The sequence below is a fragment of the Protobothrops mucrosquamatus genome, unplaced genomic scaffold (assembly GCF_001527695.2).
Source record: "Protobothrops mucrosquamatus isolate PMUCROS unplaced genomic scaffold, P.Mucros_1.0 scaffold222, whole genome shotgun sequence".
Lineage (NCBI taxonomy): Eukaryota > Metazoa > Chordata > Lepidosauria > Squamata > Viperidae > Protobothrops > Protobothrops mucrosquamatus.
Genome location: NW_015386574.1, coordinates 297,313 through 315,181, shown reverse-complemented (window position 1 = coordinate 315,181; position 17,869 = coordinate 297,313). Strand labels below are relative to the sequence as shown.

General features: G+C 38.2%; 1 protein-coding gene across 1 annotated transcript in view; it reads right to left on the bottom strand.

The window, feature by feature from the left end:
- ADAMTS2 (ADAM metallopeptidase with thrombospondin type 1 motif 2) overlaps positions 1-17,869 on the bottom strand; it is a 256,898-nt gene that overhangs the window by 35,781 nt on the left and 203,248 nt on the right. Inside the window, exons 9-10 of the mRNA XM_029283769.1 lie at positions 17,030-17,162; positions 15,348-15,461 (exon numbers count right to left, since the gene is read on the bottom strand). Of these exons, the coding sequence (XP_029139602.1) occupies positions 15,348-15,461; positions 17,030-17,162 (247 nt within the window). The remainder of the gene's footprint in view (positions 1-15,347; positions 15,462-17,029; positions 17,163-17,869) is intronic.

The following is a 17,869-nucleotide window of genomic DNA, read 5'->3' as shown; positions in this document are numbered from 1 at the left end:
TCTCACCTACATCGTCCACAAGGGACGACTCGGGAACTCAACTCCTACCTCGGGCAGCTCACCTTTCCCCCTATGCCCAGGGGAAAGGTATCAAGCCGTTTGACAGCTGATGCAGGCTGTCAAACCGGCTTTTACGCGGAAACAGGCGGGAGCAGCAAACAGCTGCGTCCAGCGAAGGAGCCTGCCACCGGAAGTCCTGTCAAACTTGTGACATCACGTGTCGTGTCATGACGTATCGTGACTTTTTTCCCATTGCTGGGATTGGGGTGGGCGCGGTTTTGGCGTGACGCATCCGGCCTGCGGGCCAGCAGTTTGACACCCCTGGTATAGGGCTCCTGCTTGGGCAGGGGGCTGGACTAGAAGTCCTCCAAGATCCCGTCTACCTCTGTTATTCTATTAAAATATTTCTTTGACAATATGCTATGCTAATCTATCACAATAGTCTATCTGGCTCTAAACAAAGTTGTTGGACGACAGTCTACTGACAGAATAAAGGAGATGATGTAATGACACTTTGCCTCCCAAATGCCACCACGTAAACTCACACTTGTGCATGTAGCTAGACTCCATAAGATTTATTTTTCATTTTACTCCACTGGCACTCTAGCTGTTACCTCTTTTGATTCCTTGAGATCCTCAGTAAATCAAGATGCCAACTGGGATTAAAAAACCAAATTACCCATATTCTCCCAATTATCCACCTAACAATTATCCACCTTATCAACTGTAACGGTATACAAGAATGACAATAGAATAGAATAGAATAGAATAGAATAGAATAGAATAGAATAGAATAGAACTGGAAGGGACCTTGGAGGTCTTCTAGTCCAGCCACCTGGTCAAGCAGGAGGACCTATACCATCTCAGACAAGTGACTGTCTAGCCTCTTCTTAACAATCTCCAGTGATGGAGCACCCATGATTTCTCGAGGCAAGCTGTTCCACTGGTTAATTGTCCTCACTGTCAGGAAGTTTCTCCTTAATTCCAGGTTGCTTCTCTTTTTGTTCAGTTTCCAACCATTGTTTCTTATCCTTCCCTCTGGTGCGTTGGTGAATAACGTGACCCTGTCTCCTTGGTGGCAGCCCCTCAAATACTGGAATACTGCTATCATGTCTCCCCTGTTTCTTCTTTTCTTTAGACTTGCCAAACCCAAGTCCCACAGCCATTCTTCGTATGTTTTAGTCTCCAGGCCTTGGATCATCTTAGTTGCTCTTCTCTGAATTTTTTCCAAATTCTCAACATCTTTTTTGTGATATGGTGACCAAAATTGGCTGCAGTATTCCAGGTGTGGTCTCACTAGGGTTTTATAAAGCGGTACTAATGCTTCGTGTGATCTTGATTCTATGCCTCTGTTTATACAACCCAGGATTGTATTAGCTTTTTTGGCTGCTGCTGCACACTGCTGGCTCATAGTCGAGTGATCGTCCATTAGGACTCCAAGGTCCGTCTCACAGTTTTTAAGCCAGGTCTGTACTTGTACCTTTTATTTTTCCTGCCTAAATGTAAGACTTTGCTTTTCTCCACATTGAAACTCATTTTGCTGGACAAGGCCCATTGTTCAAGTTTGTCAAGATCTTTTTGGATCCTGAGTTTGTCTTCTGCGGTGTTGACTATTCCTGCTAGTTTGGTGACATCAGCAAATTTGATGAGTTCCCCTTCAATTCCCTCATCTAAGTCGTTGATGAAGATGTTGAAGAGTACTGGGCCTAAGACAGAACCTTGTGGTACCCCACTGCTTACTTCTCTCCATGTGGATGTGGTGCCATTGAGGACTACTCATTGAGTATGGTTTGCCGGCCAGCTACAGATCAATCTGGTGGTGATGTTGTCTATCCACTTTTTTCTAGCTTACCAAGGAGTAGGTTGTGGTCTACTTTATGAAATGCCTTACTGAAATGTAAGTATACTACGTGCACAGCATTTCGCTGGTCTGCTAATTTAGTCACCTTATCAAAAAATGAAATAAGATTGGTTTGGCATGATCTGTTTTAACCCGTGCTGGCTGCTAGTTATAACTTTGTTTGCTTTTAGTTGTTTGCAGAACTGTTTTTTAATTACCTTTTCTAGGATCTTCCCAGGTATTGATGTTAAATTGATTGGTCCTTGGGTCTTTGGGAGACAGGAGCAAGATCCGCACACTAGACAACAGTCAGACAAGCAGGAACTGAGTCCACAGAGTGAATATGGGCAAGGAAAAGGTCTCAGAAGAGACATCCTTAGTTTCTTGGACTGTAAAAGTTAGGGAGGAAGAGTTGTACTTGCAAGGTTCTGATAGTGTACAGGTAAGTCCTCAACTTACAAACATTTGTTTATTAACTGTTTGCAGTTACAATGGCTTAAATACAGCCCTCACACATATGACCTCAGCATGCCCATAATTATTTGATCAAAATTTGGAAGCTTGGCAACTGGTCTCTATCTACAATGGTTTTGCAGCATCCCAGGGTCACATAATCACCATTTGCAATTTTCCCAGCCAGCTTCCAACAAACAAAGTCAATGGGAGAAGCTGGATTCGCTTAATGATCACACGATTCATTTAACAACTGCAGTGATTTGCTTAACAACCTTGACAAAAAAGGTCTTAAAATTGGGTGCAACTCACTTAACCACCGCCCTGTTTAGCAATGGAAATTCTGGTCCCAATTATGGTCATGAGGACTACCTGTAATAGACCTAGTATTGGAGATGAACTTCTTCTCTAACTTTTTAATTTTTTATGTTTTAACTGTATATGTAACTGCAAACTTCCCAGAGTTACCCTATGGTAAGATGGACAGCCAATATATTTTATAAATAGAGATAGATGATAGATGATAGATAGATAGACAGACAGACAGATAGATATGATAGAGGTAGATAGATAGATAGATAGATAGATAGATAGATAGATAGATAGATAGATAGATAGATAGATAGATAGATAGATAGATAGATATGAGTGACAGACAGACATAGAGATGATAGATAGATATGATAGATAGACAGACATGGATAGATAGATATGATAGATAGATAGAGATGATAGACAGACAGATAGACAGACATAGAGATGATAGACAGAGATAGATAGATAGATATGATAGACAGACAGAGATAGATAGATCGAGATGACAGACAGACAGACAGACAGACAGACAGACAGACAGACAGACAGACAGACAGACAATCTCAAAAAGCTGACACAAACCAACAGAGTATTGGCAAAAATACATTCTCCCACTATTACATCTAAATCCGAAAGTCCCCATCCCCCCATTTATCCATTCTCTATTAATGGGGTAATCTTCAGACTATTCCCCTCGTACTCAAGGAAACTACTTCAAATCAGTTCTGCTTCCCTTTCTTCCTTCACCACTCACTCACTCCCTCCCTCTTCCTAACTTGTCTCATAGAAAAATGTCATCCAGAATTACACACTTCACGTTGTTCCTGTACTCCAACCACTGCACTCTTCACTGAGCCCCAAGAAAACTTGCATTTCATTCTACTTCAACTCCAGTCCTAGGGATCCCTGAGAAACTATAAAACCTCACACAAAGGGCCATAACTCTGGAGATCTTTGTTCTCTCCTGTTGTTCTGACCCTCTTAGTGCCATTGTTAACAGTGGCTATAGTTCAGCCTGCCAATGCATTAACTTCAGCTCTTATTTTTATCTCCCGTTATTACCTTAATGTTACCACAAAGTGCTACTACTAATGTTTCTATTACAAAATTAAATAAGAAAGGGGATAGTGGGCAGCCCTGCTTATTACCTCATGAGATTTCCTAATATTTTATCTTAAAAAATAAAACATTGTGTTGAAATGATGTTGATATCTGAAATATCCAGCTTTTTTCTTTCTAATGCATACTCTTGTTCTATTATCTTTTACTCATATAGTCTACATTCTTCTTCTGAATATAATACATTTATCATTTATGTAGTTTTCTTTCTGATCCTGTTCATTTGGCTTATACATTTCCCTGTTATTACTGCCTTCATGGCGTTCCATCTTGTTCTTTGCTCCACACATTTTTTATTTTAAAAGCTTATCAAAACTTGAACAGATATTGCATCGCTTGTAGATTATAAAGCAATATAGAATTCAAATGCCAAAAATGAGCAAATGGGAGCTTTCTAAGTTATATCCGATAATAACTGAGACACTGGTGCAATTTCTGCTTGGCCCAATCGATTAAAATTGTTTTTGAAACTCCAATATAATTTATCCTTAAATGAGATTGGCGCCTACCTGAATAATATGTAAATCCTTTTTTGAAGGATTTATAATACTCCAAATATCAAAAACATGAGCACATACCTTTGCATTAATGTCTGCAATGTCTCAGAGAGTAAAGTTGTGTTTTATTTTTTACGAAAAGCTATTTTATCCCCCGGTGTACCTGCATCAGTATTTAAATCATCCCCTAGAATTAGTTTTTCCCAGCCAATTGTATTCAAACTTTCATTATCTTCTGCATATATCTAATTTCATTCTGATTTGGTGCATCATACATACCAAAGTTTCAGCTTTGTAAAAAAAAGTTCTAGCTTGTAAAAATAAAATTCCTCTCCCCATCTTTCTGAATCCTTTCCCTTTAAAATTTATATTAACTTTAAATAAAAGAAAAGAAAGGTCTTCTGGAATATTTGTTCCCAATCTTTGGCTTCCAAGGAACCAATAGTAGACTGAAGATGGCTTTGCTTTTAGTAGAGCCGATGAATGTAGAAGCACAAGAAGCTGACAAATGGATTAGCACCTTGAAATTCTTCTCCATATACAGGGGAGGACCTGAGATTGCCTTTAGTGCTCCATGCAGATGCTCCCTACAGTGAGTCTGTAATATAATGTTCTCTGGCAGGTTTTAGAGTTTTGGGAGCTGGGAAGGTCAGCTTTGCCCAAGCTGAAATTTGGAGACTTCAAATGGACACTGGGTTTGCCCACTTCCTCTCTTAATCACATCTGGAAATGGCTTGTAAATTATTTTTTGAATACTATGAATCTTCTGAAGCACAAGTTCTATTACACTGGGTGATTCTCCTTTAATCCTCAGTGAAAGTAATTTTATCTAAGTTTAAGAACTTATTTTTTTTTTTAAAAAAATCAAGAAATAAGCGGGGAAAGATTAGAATATTGATTCTGGAAAGTTATAAACGGACTAGACCAGATTGACTGAAAATAAGAAATGAGACTCCTTCCTGTGATGTGTTTAAAATCCTATTAAAAATATGTGAAGATTTTGAATCTTAAAAAATATTTATATGGGAAAATGTTATAGATTAGAGAAAAACTTGATAAGAGGAGACCTTGAAGGCTGGTTGCTAGAGGCAACCAGAATTGAACTAAAGATTATGATTAAAAAAGAGGACTCACAAATACTGAATGGAAAAAAGTATTTTAACTTTGGAAGAATTCAAGGATATTTGGCAACAATGTACTCAGAAATTTATCTTAAGATTGTTTACTACTATTGAAAAAAGTAGATAGAAGAGGATACAATTGAGAATCAGGCTGTTTTTGGATATGGATTTTAAAAAGACAGTCTACAAGAATGATATTGGCAAAGATGATACACAGGACATAAAAATGAAACTGGCTGATGTTTAATAGCTAAGAGGGACACACAAATAACTCAGAAGAGTAACTTGGATCTCTGGATTTCATCTCAGAACAACGTTCTTATTTTGGACTTACAAAAGAGATGTGTTATACTTTTGAAGGTGAACTGATCGTAAAATGCTATGGAGATACACCTTCCTTTTTCTCTGTGTGCTCTAATGCAGGGGTCTCCAACCCCTGGGCCATGGCCCACTACCAGTGCATGGTCTATTTGCAACCAAGCCATGTGAGTGGCAGGCTGGCGTGCACACGCATGCACATGCAGCTCAACTTGCAGTAGGGCATCAGAATAAATAAGGCAACAGAAAAAAATGCCCTATGACTTGTACTGGAGATAGTGCCATAGAGAATCTTCATGGGGTCTTGATTTCATATAGCAACAAAGTAAAAAGAAATTTTATTCCATATTTCCTATTTACAAAAACATCTGTCCAGTTTCCCAAGTCTTAGAATGAAAAAAGGAAGAATGATGTTGTTGGGTGAAAATGTTTCCTATTTGAATTGCTTCACCAAGTATTGTCAATAGAGTCATGACTTTTGAAGCTATCATATAGCAAGGAAAGCAACTTGGAAGCAATATTTACCTTTCAGTGGAGACATGTTTATAATACATAGTTCAGATAATCTATCAAGTGAATTGAATTAAAGTTCTTCTCCATTCCAGATTTTAACATTTTCAGATGTTTGATCTTGTGGTCAAATCCTGTTTGCAAAGAGGTATTATTTCTCTGTCTCTTCATGACATAGCTATGCTGTGACTAGACTTGTCCATACCATTGCATGCGCTAATGTGCGAAGAATGGTCGCATGTGAAACCTGTCAAAAAGACTGTGGAACTCATGCAATTTCTCACTAATATTCCAAGATCTGTCTCTGTGGTGACTAACACAGCACATATTTATCCATCTGTTTCATGTCTGGGAGAAGCTGAGGTCAGCTTTCTCAGAGGGAAATCATCTGGACTGTGAAAATTGCCTTTGGCAAAATAAATATCCCCTGTTTAATTTCCTTTATGGAATGCTTATATTTAATTCTGTAAGTATTGTGAGGAGAAACTAAACTGAAAGGGATACAAGGGAATCTACATAAAAATACAGTGGAGAAGTGAGAAAGCATTATGGTGTTCCTTTGCCTCTGGCCACAGTTCCTTTCTTCTGTATTGAATCAGATGTTGGATGGATTATGGATTGAGCTCACCCTTAATCTTGTTGCTCCCAATACAACTCAACATAGTTCCTGCAGGGGTGAAAGGAAGGTAATTTTAGATACTGAATTTAAAGTGAGTCTCATTTGGTGATCATGAGCTTGATTTCAGTTGTGAAATTCACAACTAACATTTTCCTCATTTCTTCTTTCCCAATCTTTTTCCCTGCTTGATAACTGCAACATGTTCAAACAAAAGAAATGGAAGGGGAAAAAATGGGTAACAGATTGGTACAGAAGGAAAAGTTTAAGAAAAGCATACAAGCAAAAAATGTTCCCTACAAGCCAAAACCTCTATGGGTTTTGGCAAACTCATACATGTTATAGAATAGCAAAGAGTAATTTAATACTGAGGGGATTCAGTGAAATAGAAGTCCCTGAGTCCATCCCCTAAAACATTATCACTGACATTGATGGTAAAATAATTCTCTGCAGTTTAAAAGTAGAAATGCCAGTTGCCAGTTGCAAAACTACATCCAGTGGTTTATATTTATATGAAGAACATAACGAGAAATATGTAATGCTCAGGACAATCCTCAGAATTTACAGATTGCTAGCAATGCTTCAATAGGATTTAGATTAATTCAACCCATTTTGGAAGATCCTCATTTTTAAGACGATAACTTCAGAACCTTTCTGGCTTAGTCTTAGTTTCAAACTGTATTTCACTGAATCTTACTTCATATTTCTAAAATCTAGTGTGGTATAAACAAAAACCTGTATGTGGCATGTGAATGTGACAAAAAAGGGCACATTATTAAGATACAATTTTCAATGAACTGACTGTGGTAAGATCAAGTGTGATTCACTGCAATGTGTGAAATGGTCCAAAGCTTAAGGCACATAGCTTAAGGCACAAAGCTTAAGGCACAGAAAAATGTGCCAATGAAGATAACACTTCATGAAGACTGAGTTTTATACCAAGAGTCCAACTGAATTCAACACTAGGCTTGCTCCAAAAAATAGAGATGTAAGATTGCACAGTTAGGGTTTTAAACAGCCATTGGCTGCACAGAAATTTGTGTAAAGGCACAGAAAGTTATTTAATGCAAAAGGCATCATAGCGTCCTGCTGTTTAAAGACACACTGTCACAAGATTTATGAAAATTGAATGTGGTAGTATCTCAGTAGGATAAATGTATTGGAACAGATTAAAGACCAATTCTGAAATGCACAATTTTTAGGGAACATTTATTCTGTGAATCAAAATAAAAAGCACAAAATTGTTTTCTTCTTTTTAATGGTTGATTTACTTTACTTTATGAAATGCATTAACACTAATATGACCCCATATCCTCCAATCCTTCTCTTATATATATTCCATGTTCATCTTATCTATTTGTCCATTTATTTTACATTATCTTTTTAATATGCTCAATATTTAGCAATTACCAAATATAATTGGCAAATTAAAAAAAATAACAGAAAAAATGGTATTACATGTATTGGTCTCCTTTTACATATTTTTTCATCACACTTGTTAGTTGGCAATTATTTAGCTAAGCATTTTGCCCATTTTGCTTGACTGGTATCTCTTTCTCAAGGAGCAAAATATAATCTCCTTGACTCAACTGGTTATCTCTTCTTGACCATTTCTTCACTGGTGATTTACAGCACCATCTACAGTAGCTATTGCTGTGCTAATGTATCAGACCTGAAGATGGGCTTTAGATCACCATAACGGTAGTGGTGTGGCTCAGACACTGTCCACAGTGCTATACTGTAAATAGCTAGTAGGGAAATAGCTCTTCTTGGATGTTACAAGCTAAGATGGAGAACAATCAAACATGAAAGTAGTTGAAGGTCTTTGTCTTCATCTTCAGGTCTTAGCAACCTCGCCTCAATAATTCCAACTCTGCTTTTGATATGTCTATTAATGGAACTGCACAATGAGTACACCTCATGGATAGATGTAAGCAATTTTATTTTCAAACGGTCTTGAAAATTGGTGACAGCAAGCCATCAAAGTCATAACGCATTACCATTCAGGATCAAAATCCAATATATATTTACTCCTTCAGCAGCTGCAGTAGCTCTCTGTGGTAACAGTGTTAATAATAAAATCTATTTTCCATCTGACATGATTCAACACTAGCTGAATTTTTATTGGCATCCTGTTTGCATTGTTGCCCTCAATTCCGAAAGACAAATTTTACTCTGGCAAAGACTAAAACGTCTTCAAAATGATTATGTCAACTGTCCAGATCAACTCAATGCTTCATAAGGAAAGAACTATGCCAACTGAAAAAGCCATCCCCTCAGAGTTCTCTGGAAATTATTAGAATTATTAACTTAGATGCAGGTAGTAGCATGTGAACTTGTCCTTTGGAAATAGACTGCTGGCCCCAGATCAGGACAAAACACTGTATGAATTTCTCCCATATTTCAAGCATACAGTGTATTAATTCCTCTACAACCAGCCTCTCCAAAAATATCCACACTCCAAAAGATTTCCTGGCCAGATGTTATCCAGCTACATTACAGAATCCTCTGGTCAATCAATATGATCCAGCTGTTGCTGAAATAGCCACAGTTTCAACATAATGATGGAGAAAAGCAGTCAGAGCAGATAAACAAATCTCCCTGTCCCATAATCTTAGGGAATTCTTCAGGCGAAATACTCCATTCTTTCATAGATAATTTTTCTCTTCATTATTTACAGAATTTGACTGCTGATAAATATGGAATTCAGTTACTCCATTCCAGAATTTATGGATGGGAAGGATTCAGTGAAGGCTTATGCTAGCTAAAGCAAACTAAACAAAACCGACACAAAAAAGCTTTTCTGGCACTTAATTTCCTCAGTTGTTGCTAAGCCAAGTTATTTTCTTAACACGTCAACCATGCTCAGACTGGCGTGTGTTTTACTAAAGGGCACTGGGAATAGGGATATGAAATCCATAATAACTACATGTTTGCAGATGAGAGAGGAGGAATGGTTATTTTTCTGAACTCACACATTTAATTGATTATCATCTATTCTGTTTCACTAACAGTGTTCCAAGCAAAACATCTGACAACATTGAAGCAGAGAGCTATTTGTTTCTTTCATAAACTTAACGGAGGGATCTGCTTTTATAAACATTCAGAATACTTGAAAATGATCACTATTTTTTGTTGTTTTTAGTTGCGAAGTTGTGACCCCATGGACAACGTTCTTCCAGGCCTTCCTGTCCTCTACCATCTTCTGGAGTCCATTTAAGCTCACGCCTACTGCTTCAGTGACTCCATCCAGCCACCTCATTCTCTGTCGTCCTCTTCTTCTATTGCCCTCAATCTTTCCCAGCATTAGGCCCTTCTCCAGTGAGTCCTTCCTTCTCATTAGGTGGCCAAAGTACTTGAGTTTCAACTTCAGGATCTGGCCTTCTAAAGAGCAGTCAGGGTTGATTTCCTCTAGGACTGACCGGTTTGATCGCCCTACAGTCCAGGGGACTCGCCGGAGTCTTCTCCAGCACCATAGTTCAAAGACCTCAATTCTTTTGCGCTCAGCCTTTCTTATGGTCCAACTTTCACAGCCATACATTGCAACAGGGAAAACCATGGCCTTGACTATACATACTTTTGTTCGCAGGGTGATGTCTCTGCTTTTTAGTTAACAGCTGAAGGCACGCTTGCCATTAATAAGAAATGCAGAGTAAAAAAGAGACAATGTTTGGGTCTGGCAACTGTGTCTAAAGCATGTTTGTTACTTACTGTATTATGGAATCTTGTTCATATCAAAACAGTTCTCATTTAGCTCTGGAAAGATAGTGGTCTCCCTATCAATTTCCTTATCAATAGACTTTTTTAAAGCAATAATATGTTTTCTGATTACTGTCTGGGATAGAACGTTTACATAAGATTGCAGCCTCTGTGTGTATTTTTTTTTAATGAATAAAGTGATCCAAGGAATGAAATTCATTTGATTTCATATGTACAAAGGAATATCAAGTAATAGTACTGGCAACAGCCAACAGAGCTAGGAACGAAAGCTGTCAAGTGTGAAAATTTGTTAGCTACGGGCCTCTTTGTTTTCATCTTGCCATTAGAATAAGGAGGGAGGAAGAGACGGTGCTTTCAAATGGGTTAGTTAGAGCAACGAAACCTCTGCTTATTCAATAAACCAGTAAGTTTTTCAGAAATAAAAGTAATCCTGGACTTTTTTTGGATATTCAAGCTGGAGGTTGACATATTAGACTAATAATAAATGGCGTTATTAGGTTTTCAGCCCCCTTTTCATTTATATTCAGTATATATAACATTCAAGGTGGCAAACATACCTATGATACTTGTCTCCTATTTCCTCCACGTTGGCAATCCTCTGAGACAGGTTGGGTTGAGAGAGAATGATTAGCCCAAAGTCATCCTAAGAAGTCATTCATGCTTTCATGCCTAAGGGAGATTAGAACTCACTGCCTCCTGCTTTCTAGGCCAACACCACTACGCCAAATGGGCTCTTTCAATCTCTCCCATTAAAATTTTGTCATTCAATCCACTGAATGGGATCATGTTAATTTAAAAAAATGTCTGAAAAATCCTTTAGAAGAACAGTTCTCAACCGTATGTCCAGAGCCATTACAGTACTGGCTTTTGATATTTGCCTCCCATTGGTTGGAAAAAGAGTTTATAGGCAAAATCACTTGACAATGTGAGGGAGTGAGTTTAAAGGATTGTGTTTTTTTAAAAAAGTAATCAATTACTTTTCTTCTTTTTCACTTCAAATCTGATTGTGTTTCTTTCCATTGCAATTTTCCATCTGCTCCCACTGTTCTGTAACTGGGGTCTCATTTCTGTGGAATATAGAACTAGAACAGAGCTCCCCAACTTTTTCAGGTTGGCAGCCCAGACAGAAAGAGAGGAGCAGGGAAACATGTGTGTGTGTGTGTGTGTGTGTGTGTGTGTGCACGCACATGCATGCACAAGCGGGCCACACTCAACGACGGTGGTGCTGGTGGCAGCTCTGGTGCCTACGCACATGTGCATGTGGTCCACTAGCGCCCACGCATATGTGCAAATGGGTCCACGTGACACTGGGGCAGCGCTCGCCCTCCCACACATGCACGAATGGGCCTGCTAGCGCAACTCGCCAGCCATTCCCACGGCCCGGTGATTCATGATATACCAAATAAAAGTTAAGTTTTACTACAGAGAGACCAGAGGTCAGATAAATCTAATTTAACCATTTGTCCTGACATGAAAGTTTTTGGTATGCAAGGAACTATTCCGTAAGGAATCCCACTCAAATTAAGTAAATCACCACCCTTCAATCTGAAATGATATCATTTGGAAAAGAATTATTTTTCTACATTACATAAATTACATATTACTTTGGCAAGAAGTAGATCTTTGCCAAGAGATACTGATACTGATCTGCAAGCAAAAACAGAAAGAACCATGTTGCCATTTGCCATAAACCTAAGGTAGTCCTTGCTTGTTACTAGTTTACATGATTTCATACGTAGCTGAAATATCAAAGAAGCCATTACAATTAACATACACTTTTACTGCATGTACAAGCTTATCATATTATATTAAACTGCAACCATCTTTTCTATTACTTCTATTTAGAAAATTTTCAGGAAGAATTGGGTTGATAGTGAAGCATAGATCTCTGGGAGGCTACAGGCTAGTAATACCATAACTAATCCCAGGAAATGTACGTACTTAAGTATTCACAATAATGGAGTAGAAGAAAATTGAGTCTAGAGCACAAGGCCCGGGGGTCAGATGCGGCCCGTGAAGTGGTTTCATGTGGCCCGCAAAGCCATCCTGGAAACAGTGAAGGAACGGCTCCCTCTGCCTTGGCCTTGGCCCTGGCCCAGGCCGGCCGGGAGCCAAGGTACAATTTTGTGGTGGCCATCTTGGCACTTGCCCCAGTGGACCATGCCTTGGCACTTGCCCCGGTCCCACCCCCTTCTGCCAGAGACCCTCAGATCTGTCCCACTGCTGCCCAGGCCCCCACAGGCACCCTTGATGCGAACAATGTAGAGCTGGCCACACCCACCCAGTAGGCCACACCCACTCCATCCATGTCCACCCAGTATGCCGCACCCACCCTGGCCACACCCATCCGGCCCCCTGAGGGCAACCGCAATGCTGATGTGGCCCTCAATGAAATTCAGTTTGACACCTCTGGTCTAGAGACTCTGTTCTTTGTAAGAGAAAAGATAATGTGGGATAATGTTAACCTGGAGACTGGTGTGATTGAGAGATAGTAGGAAGCCTAATACATGCATTAGGGCTAATAGCAGCAAAATGTTTAAATATTTACTAATAGGTTGATGATTTAATATGTAAGTTTAAGGGTAGATATAAAGTTTATTCATATGTCTTAAATATAAATAAAGGTTAAAAAGACATAAAAAAGTAAATATGTAAAAGATAGGGTGATCTTTCTGAATTCAGTTATGATAGGAAAAAGGACAGATTCTCCCACTCTTAGTGGCTTTCTGTTCTTGGAACCAAAATGTCAGTCCAATAAATGAGAAGGAAAGCAAGGAAAAAATGATAAATAAATGTAGGAAGAATTAGGGGGGGGGAGCCGGATGAATATAGGGGCTTGGTTTACCTCTAGAGGACAAACAAGGTTGACTTGAATATAAGTTGAAATAAAATAACTTTTATTTTCTAAAAAGTAGTCTGATCTTTTCCCTCAGCCTATTCTGACTGAGTTAGGGAATGAATGAAGCTCATCCATCAAAACATATTTCCAACTTACAGGTGCTTTGCACCAAATGAAAGGTATATTTGCAAGGGGAGCTCATCTTTTCATCTTGAACAGGCCTTCCTTCCTTCTTTTCCCCTCTTCTCTTTCCCATCCGTCCATTTATTCAGCTAATAACATCATTAAAAATGCATACATCCAGGCATGTAAGAAATCACATACGTGAAAAGTTAAAAAGCCCTTCAAGATGAGATTGGTGATCTTATACTGATAATTTAAATTTGTTCCTGTATATTTTACTCTTCAGCATGTTCATAGTTTTCTTCTTCAGCATATTTTTGAAAATGGACATAATATTGTTATCTGAAATAACAATTTTGTGTGCTGTACAATAGCAATAAATACATTTCCCCTCAAAAGGAAATGCTGCATTGCTATTTTTGCTTTTATTACCCTCATTACTTCTATTTATTTCTTCTTCTTGAGGATCTTAATAAACCATGAGACTCTTTTATTAATCTGCATGAGTTCTAATGGGTGTATTGTGGAAAAAAATAAGAATAAAGCTTTGCTATAGAATTCAGAAGTATTCAGAATACTCTTGTTAAATTGTTTAATAAAAGGGCTATTTTAGAACCAACACAATAGGACCTTCATTTCCATTTCTGCTGACTCCTCCTTCCCCCAGTAGAACCCCAAATTTGCTTCAGAGCTGAAGATCCTCAGATTTTCAGATTTCATCCTTGCTTTATCTGCAGGCAATTCAACTGATAGGAATTGGGATGAAAGCAAAATCAGATAATATCTACCCATTCAATCTTTGCTGAAAGGGAAACCTCAGGAATATAATGGCATTGTGAAAAAGAACTTGGGAAAGGGATTGAAGAGATGCCGTCTAGCAAATGGTCAAATAAGAGACAGCATAGCCCCCACCGGACAGTGAGTGAGGCAAGAGACTCAGAAGGGACCTACTCTAGTTTTTTGGGCTGTGAAGAAGAGGGCGGGAAAACTGAACTTTCAGACTTGCAAAATCTGTGTAACTTTACAATAAAGCAGAATTAGCTTTTCTGGTCCTGTTTCCTGTCTGTTCTACTTGGCAAGGCTAGCAGGAGGGTGATTTCAGGTCTAGCAACAGATTCTTCAAAGCCTGTATGCAACCTGGAGTATGCAACCTGAGTTGCAAACTGGGGAAATGATCAAGTACCGTTCCTTTAATTCCTTGAGTTCAATGCACTAATAATGAGGAAAGGCTATTCATAAAAACAAAATGGCTGATAAAGCTGAATTGAATTTTTGATATTTTATGCATAAGCAAAACATAGCAAATAGGATTTTGTGCATCTGTAAAGTAGTGAATGGGGCTTGATTTTTGTCCAGTACATACAGAGTTGGTAAACTAAGGTCAAATACTTAAAAAAATGGTCTTCCAATTTTTCTGGGAGTTCATAACATTCATTTTAAATAGTTAAACTCCTAATTGCCTGCACTCCATATTTTTAGTTATTGTCATGTTTACTCACATATACACGGAGCAGTGGTTAGAATGCAGTATTGCAGGCTAGTTGGGTTGACTGCCGATTGCCAACAGTTCAATTCTCACTGGCTCAAGGCTGACTCAGCCTTCCATCCTTCCGAAGTCAGTAAAATGAGAAACCAGATTATTGGGGCAATATACTGACTTTGTAAACTGCTTAGAGAGGGCTGTAAAGCACTGTGAAGTTGTATATAAGTCTAAGTGCTATTGCTATTGCTCTACATTATTAAGCAAATATTTTAAAACTCCTCTGTCCTGATCTCTTAACTCTTTCTGATGGAGATAGCTTCCCATTAAACCTGGAGAGGATATTAAACTTTCTCTCTTCTTTTTCTACCTGAGCCATTAGGCAAAGATTCTTACCTTTCCAGGAGCACACATAGTTCCATCCAATGGAGGTCCTTTCTTTGTTTTGCAGAAGTAGGGGTTATCAGGATGACTGCACCACAGCTGTTTGCAAGGATCAAAGGTGCGGAACTAGAAAAATGTATTTATATTACTAATTGCTTCTTCAAAGCTTGCTAGCAATTAAATTTCTGTTGGCAATTAGAATACATTACTGGAGGCTACCCTTGAATATATAGGACAGTTAGAACTGAACAGAGAAAAAGATGGATGCTGGAAGGAATGTAGATCTACAAGTATCCTGATAGCAACTCCCATTTTGCTATTATTTTAGTTGGACCCTCCCAACTAACTATTCTTTAGTTGGACTTTCTTTGAATTTTGTTTGTTTCCATTATCAGTTTGTTTTATGAGTTTTGTAAATGGGTTATCTACTTTGAGAGGACTAAACAGTCTAGAAAATGTTTCTTATCTACCTACATATCTATCTATTTATCATCCTTATCTGGACAGGAAGACACTGACGGCTTTGAAGATGCAGAATATTTTACTGCTAACTACAGGCTTAAACCAGACATGACTGTTATATTAGTATTATAAATATCTAGAGCATCCAAAAAAGAAGATAATCAAATGGAACAAAGATTACTTATCATAACAGGATTTTTTGCTCAGACCATGGAAAATCCATGGTCACTTTCTCTCAACAGAAGACATTATACTGTGTGTGTGTGTGTGTGTGTGTGTGTGTGTGTGTGTGTACACACACATGCCATATGTTTTGCAGAGAGTGCTCTTCATCTGGATGCTACCGTTCCCTGAAAATCAAATTAATTCCATGCCAGAATTGGGAGAGGTTGTCTTCCTGATTGGCTACAATTGGGTTGGGGACAGGAAGCCCTGTTTCAATTATTTGCATACCACAGAAAGCCTCAAAAAAAAAAAAACCTGAACCAGAAGAAAATATTATATCTAGTAAAAGATTTTGGTGGCCAGCTTTGGCTTAGACAATTTTCCCATGGAAAACCTTCTTGCTTTGCTGCTAATAACCTTTCAGCTTCTGAAGGCCCTTTCTTTTTAGTAGTAATTTTAGTTTACTGGTTTTATTCAGTTTCTAACTATTGTTTCAAATTTTTTTTAAATTTATGGCACTTTTTGCATTGCAGTTTCTATATTGTTTTAAATGGGGGGATTGTCTTTAATTATCCAATTATCATTTTGTAAATTTCTTAGGATTTGGGGGAAAGAAGGCTGGGCATAGATAAATCAAGTCTTCTGTTTTTGGAAATGCTGGATAGTACATGTATGGATGTACCACGGATGTAGTTAACAGCTACACTCACTAAATAACCATGATAGTACATGCATTTAATTCCCTCCTTCATAACACAGAAGAGAAACCCTTATGCAACCAATCCCAGGAACTCTGGGAATTAATTGTAATAAAAGTCTCTTTTTTCCATAGACCTTCTGTTTCCAGAACGCTCTAATAAAATTATAGCATCATAATTGTTAGAATTCCAGTTTTTTGAAAACAGGATGTTTATACAACTTTCTGAGACACCTCCTAGTTTGCCAGTAAGCTTTGCTTTGTGCCCGTCAGCCATTTTGTCCATCTTCTGATGCTCCCTTTTAAAGTTATTTGGGGATGCTTTCAAAGGCCCTGGATAAGGGCCACCATAGTTCAATCAAATACTCACAGCTGTGCACATCATGTAGCCCAAACCAAAATCAAAGCGGCACTGCTCATTCATGGAGTAGTGGAGTCCCGGCAGCTGAGGGAGGGAAGGCCAGTCATGGGCAAAGGGATCATCACGCAAACAATCGTAGGAACTGCAATGGACACAAATCACTGTCACAAAAATGGATGTGGGAGGTCTTAAGCTTTGTGAGTTTCAGTCACCGATTGTTTCAAGCATAATCGAGGACGTGATATACTTAAGCATATCAAACCCAGCATTCACTCTATTAAATTAGCCTCTGAAACAAGAGATCCTATTATGTTCACCATTATGACCCTTAGTTGCATGGAAATTCTCTCTCTATAATCAATACCTTGGGAAAGTCATCTGGAAAGGAGAAGAATAATTAAAAAAAGAAGCTGCTATAAATAGAGATGAAAATATTTCCATATGCATAATAACTGATTTACTGGCTGTTATTAGATTCATCTGTTTGGTGAAAAATGACACATTTAATGGAGCAGTTTCATTTAAATAAAAATGATTGCTATAATAATATCATTATGTCTGTAACCTTTCTTCGGTTTTATGGTGTGATTCTCATTTCTTCTTCTTTTTTTGTACATATTGCTAACAGAAAGGGTTATGGTTGGTTATGGTTGGTTAATTTAATTTGTATACCGCCCTTCTCCCGTAGGACTCAGGGCGGTTCACAGCATATTAAAAACACAAATACAATATACAGGATACAAAAAAAATCATACAAAAATACACAAAATAACCCCACTAAAACCTAATTAAAAGCCAAATATTGATTGCTGTGTTCCCATTAAAATTACTTTTTAAAAACGTCCCTAC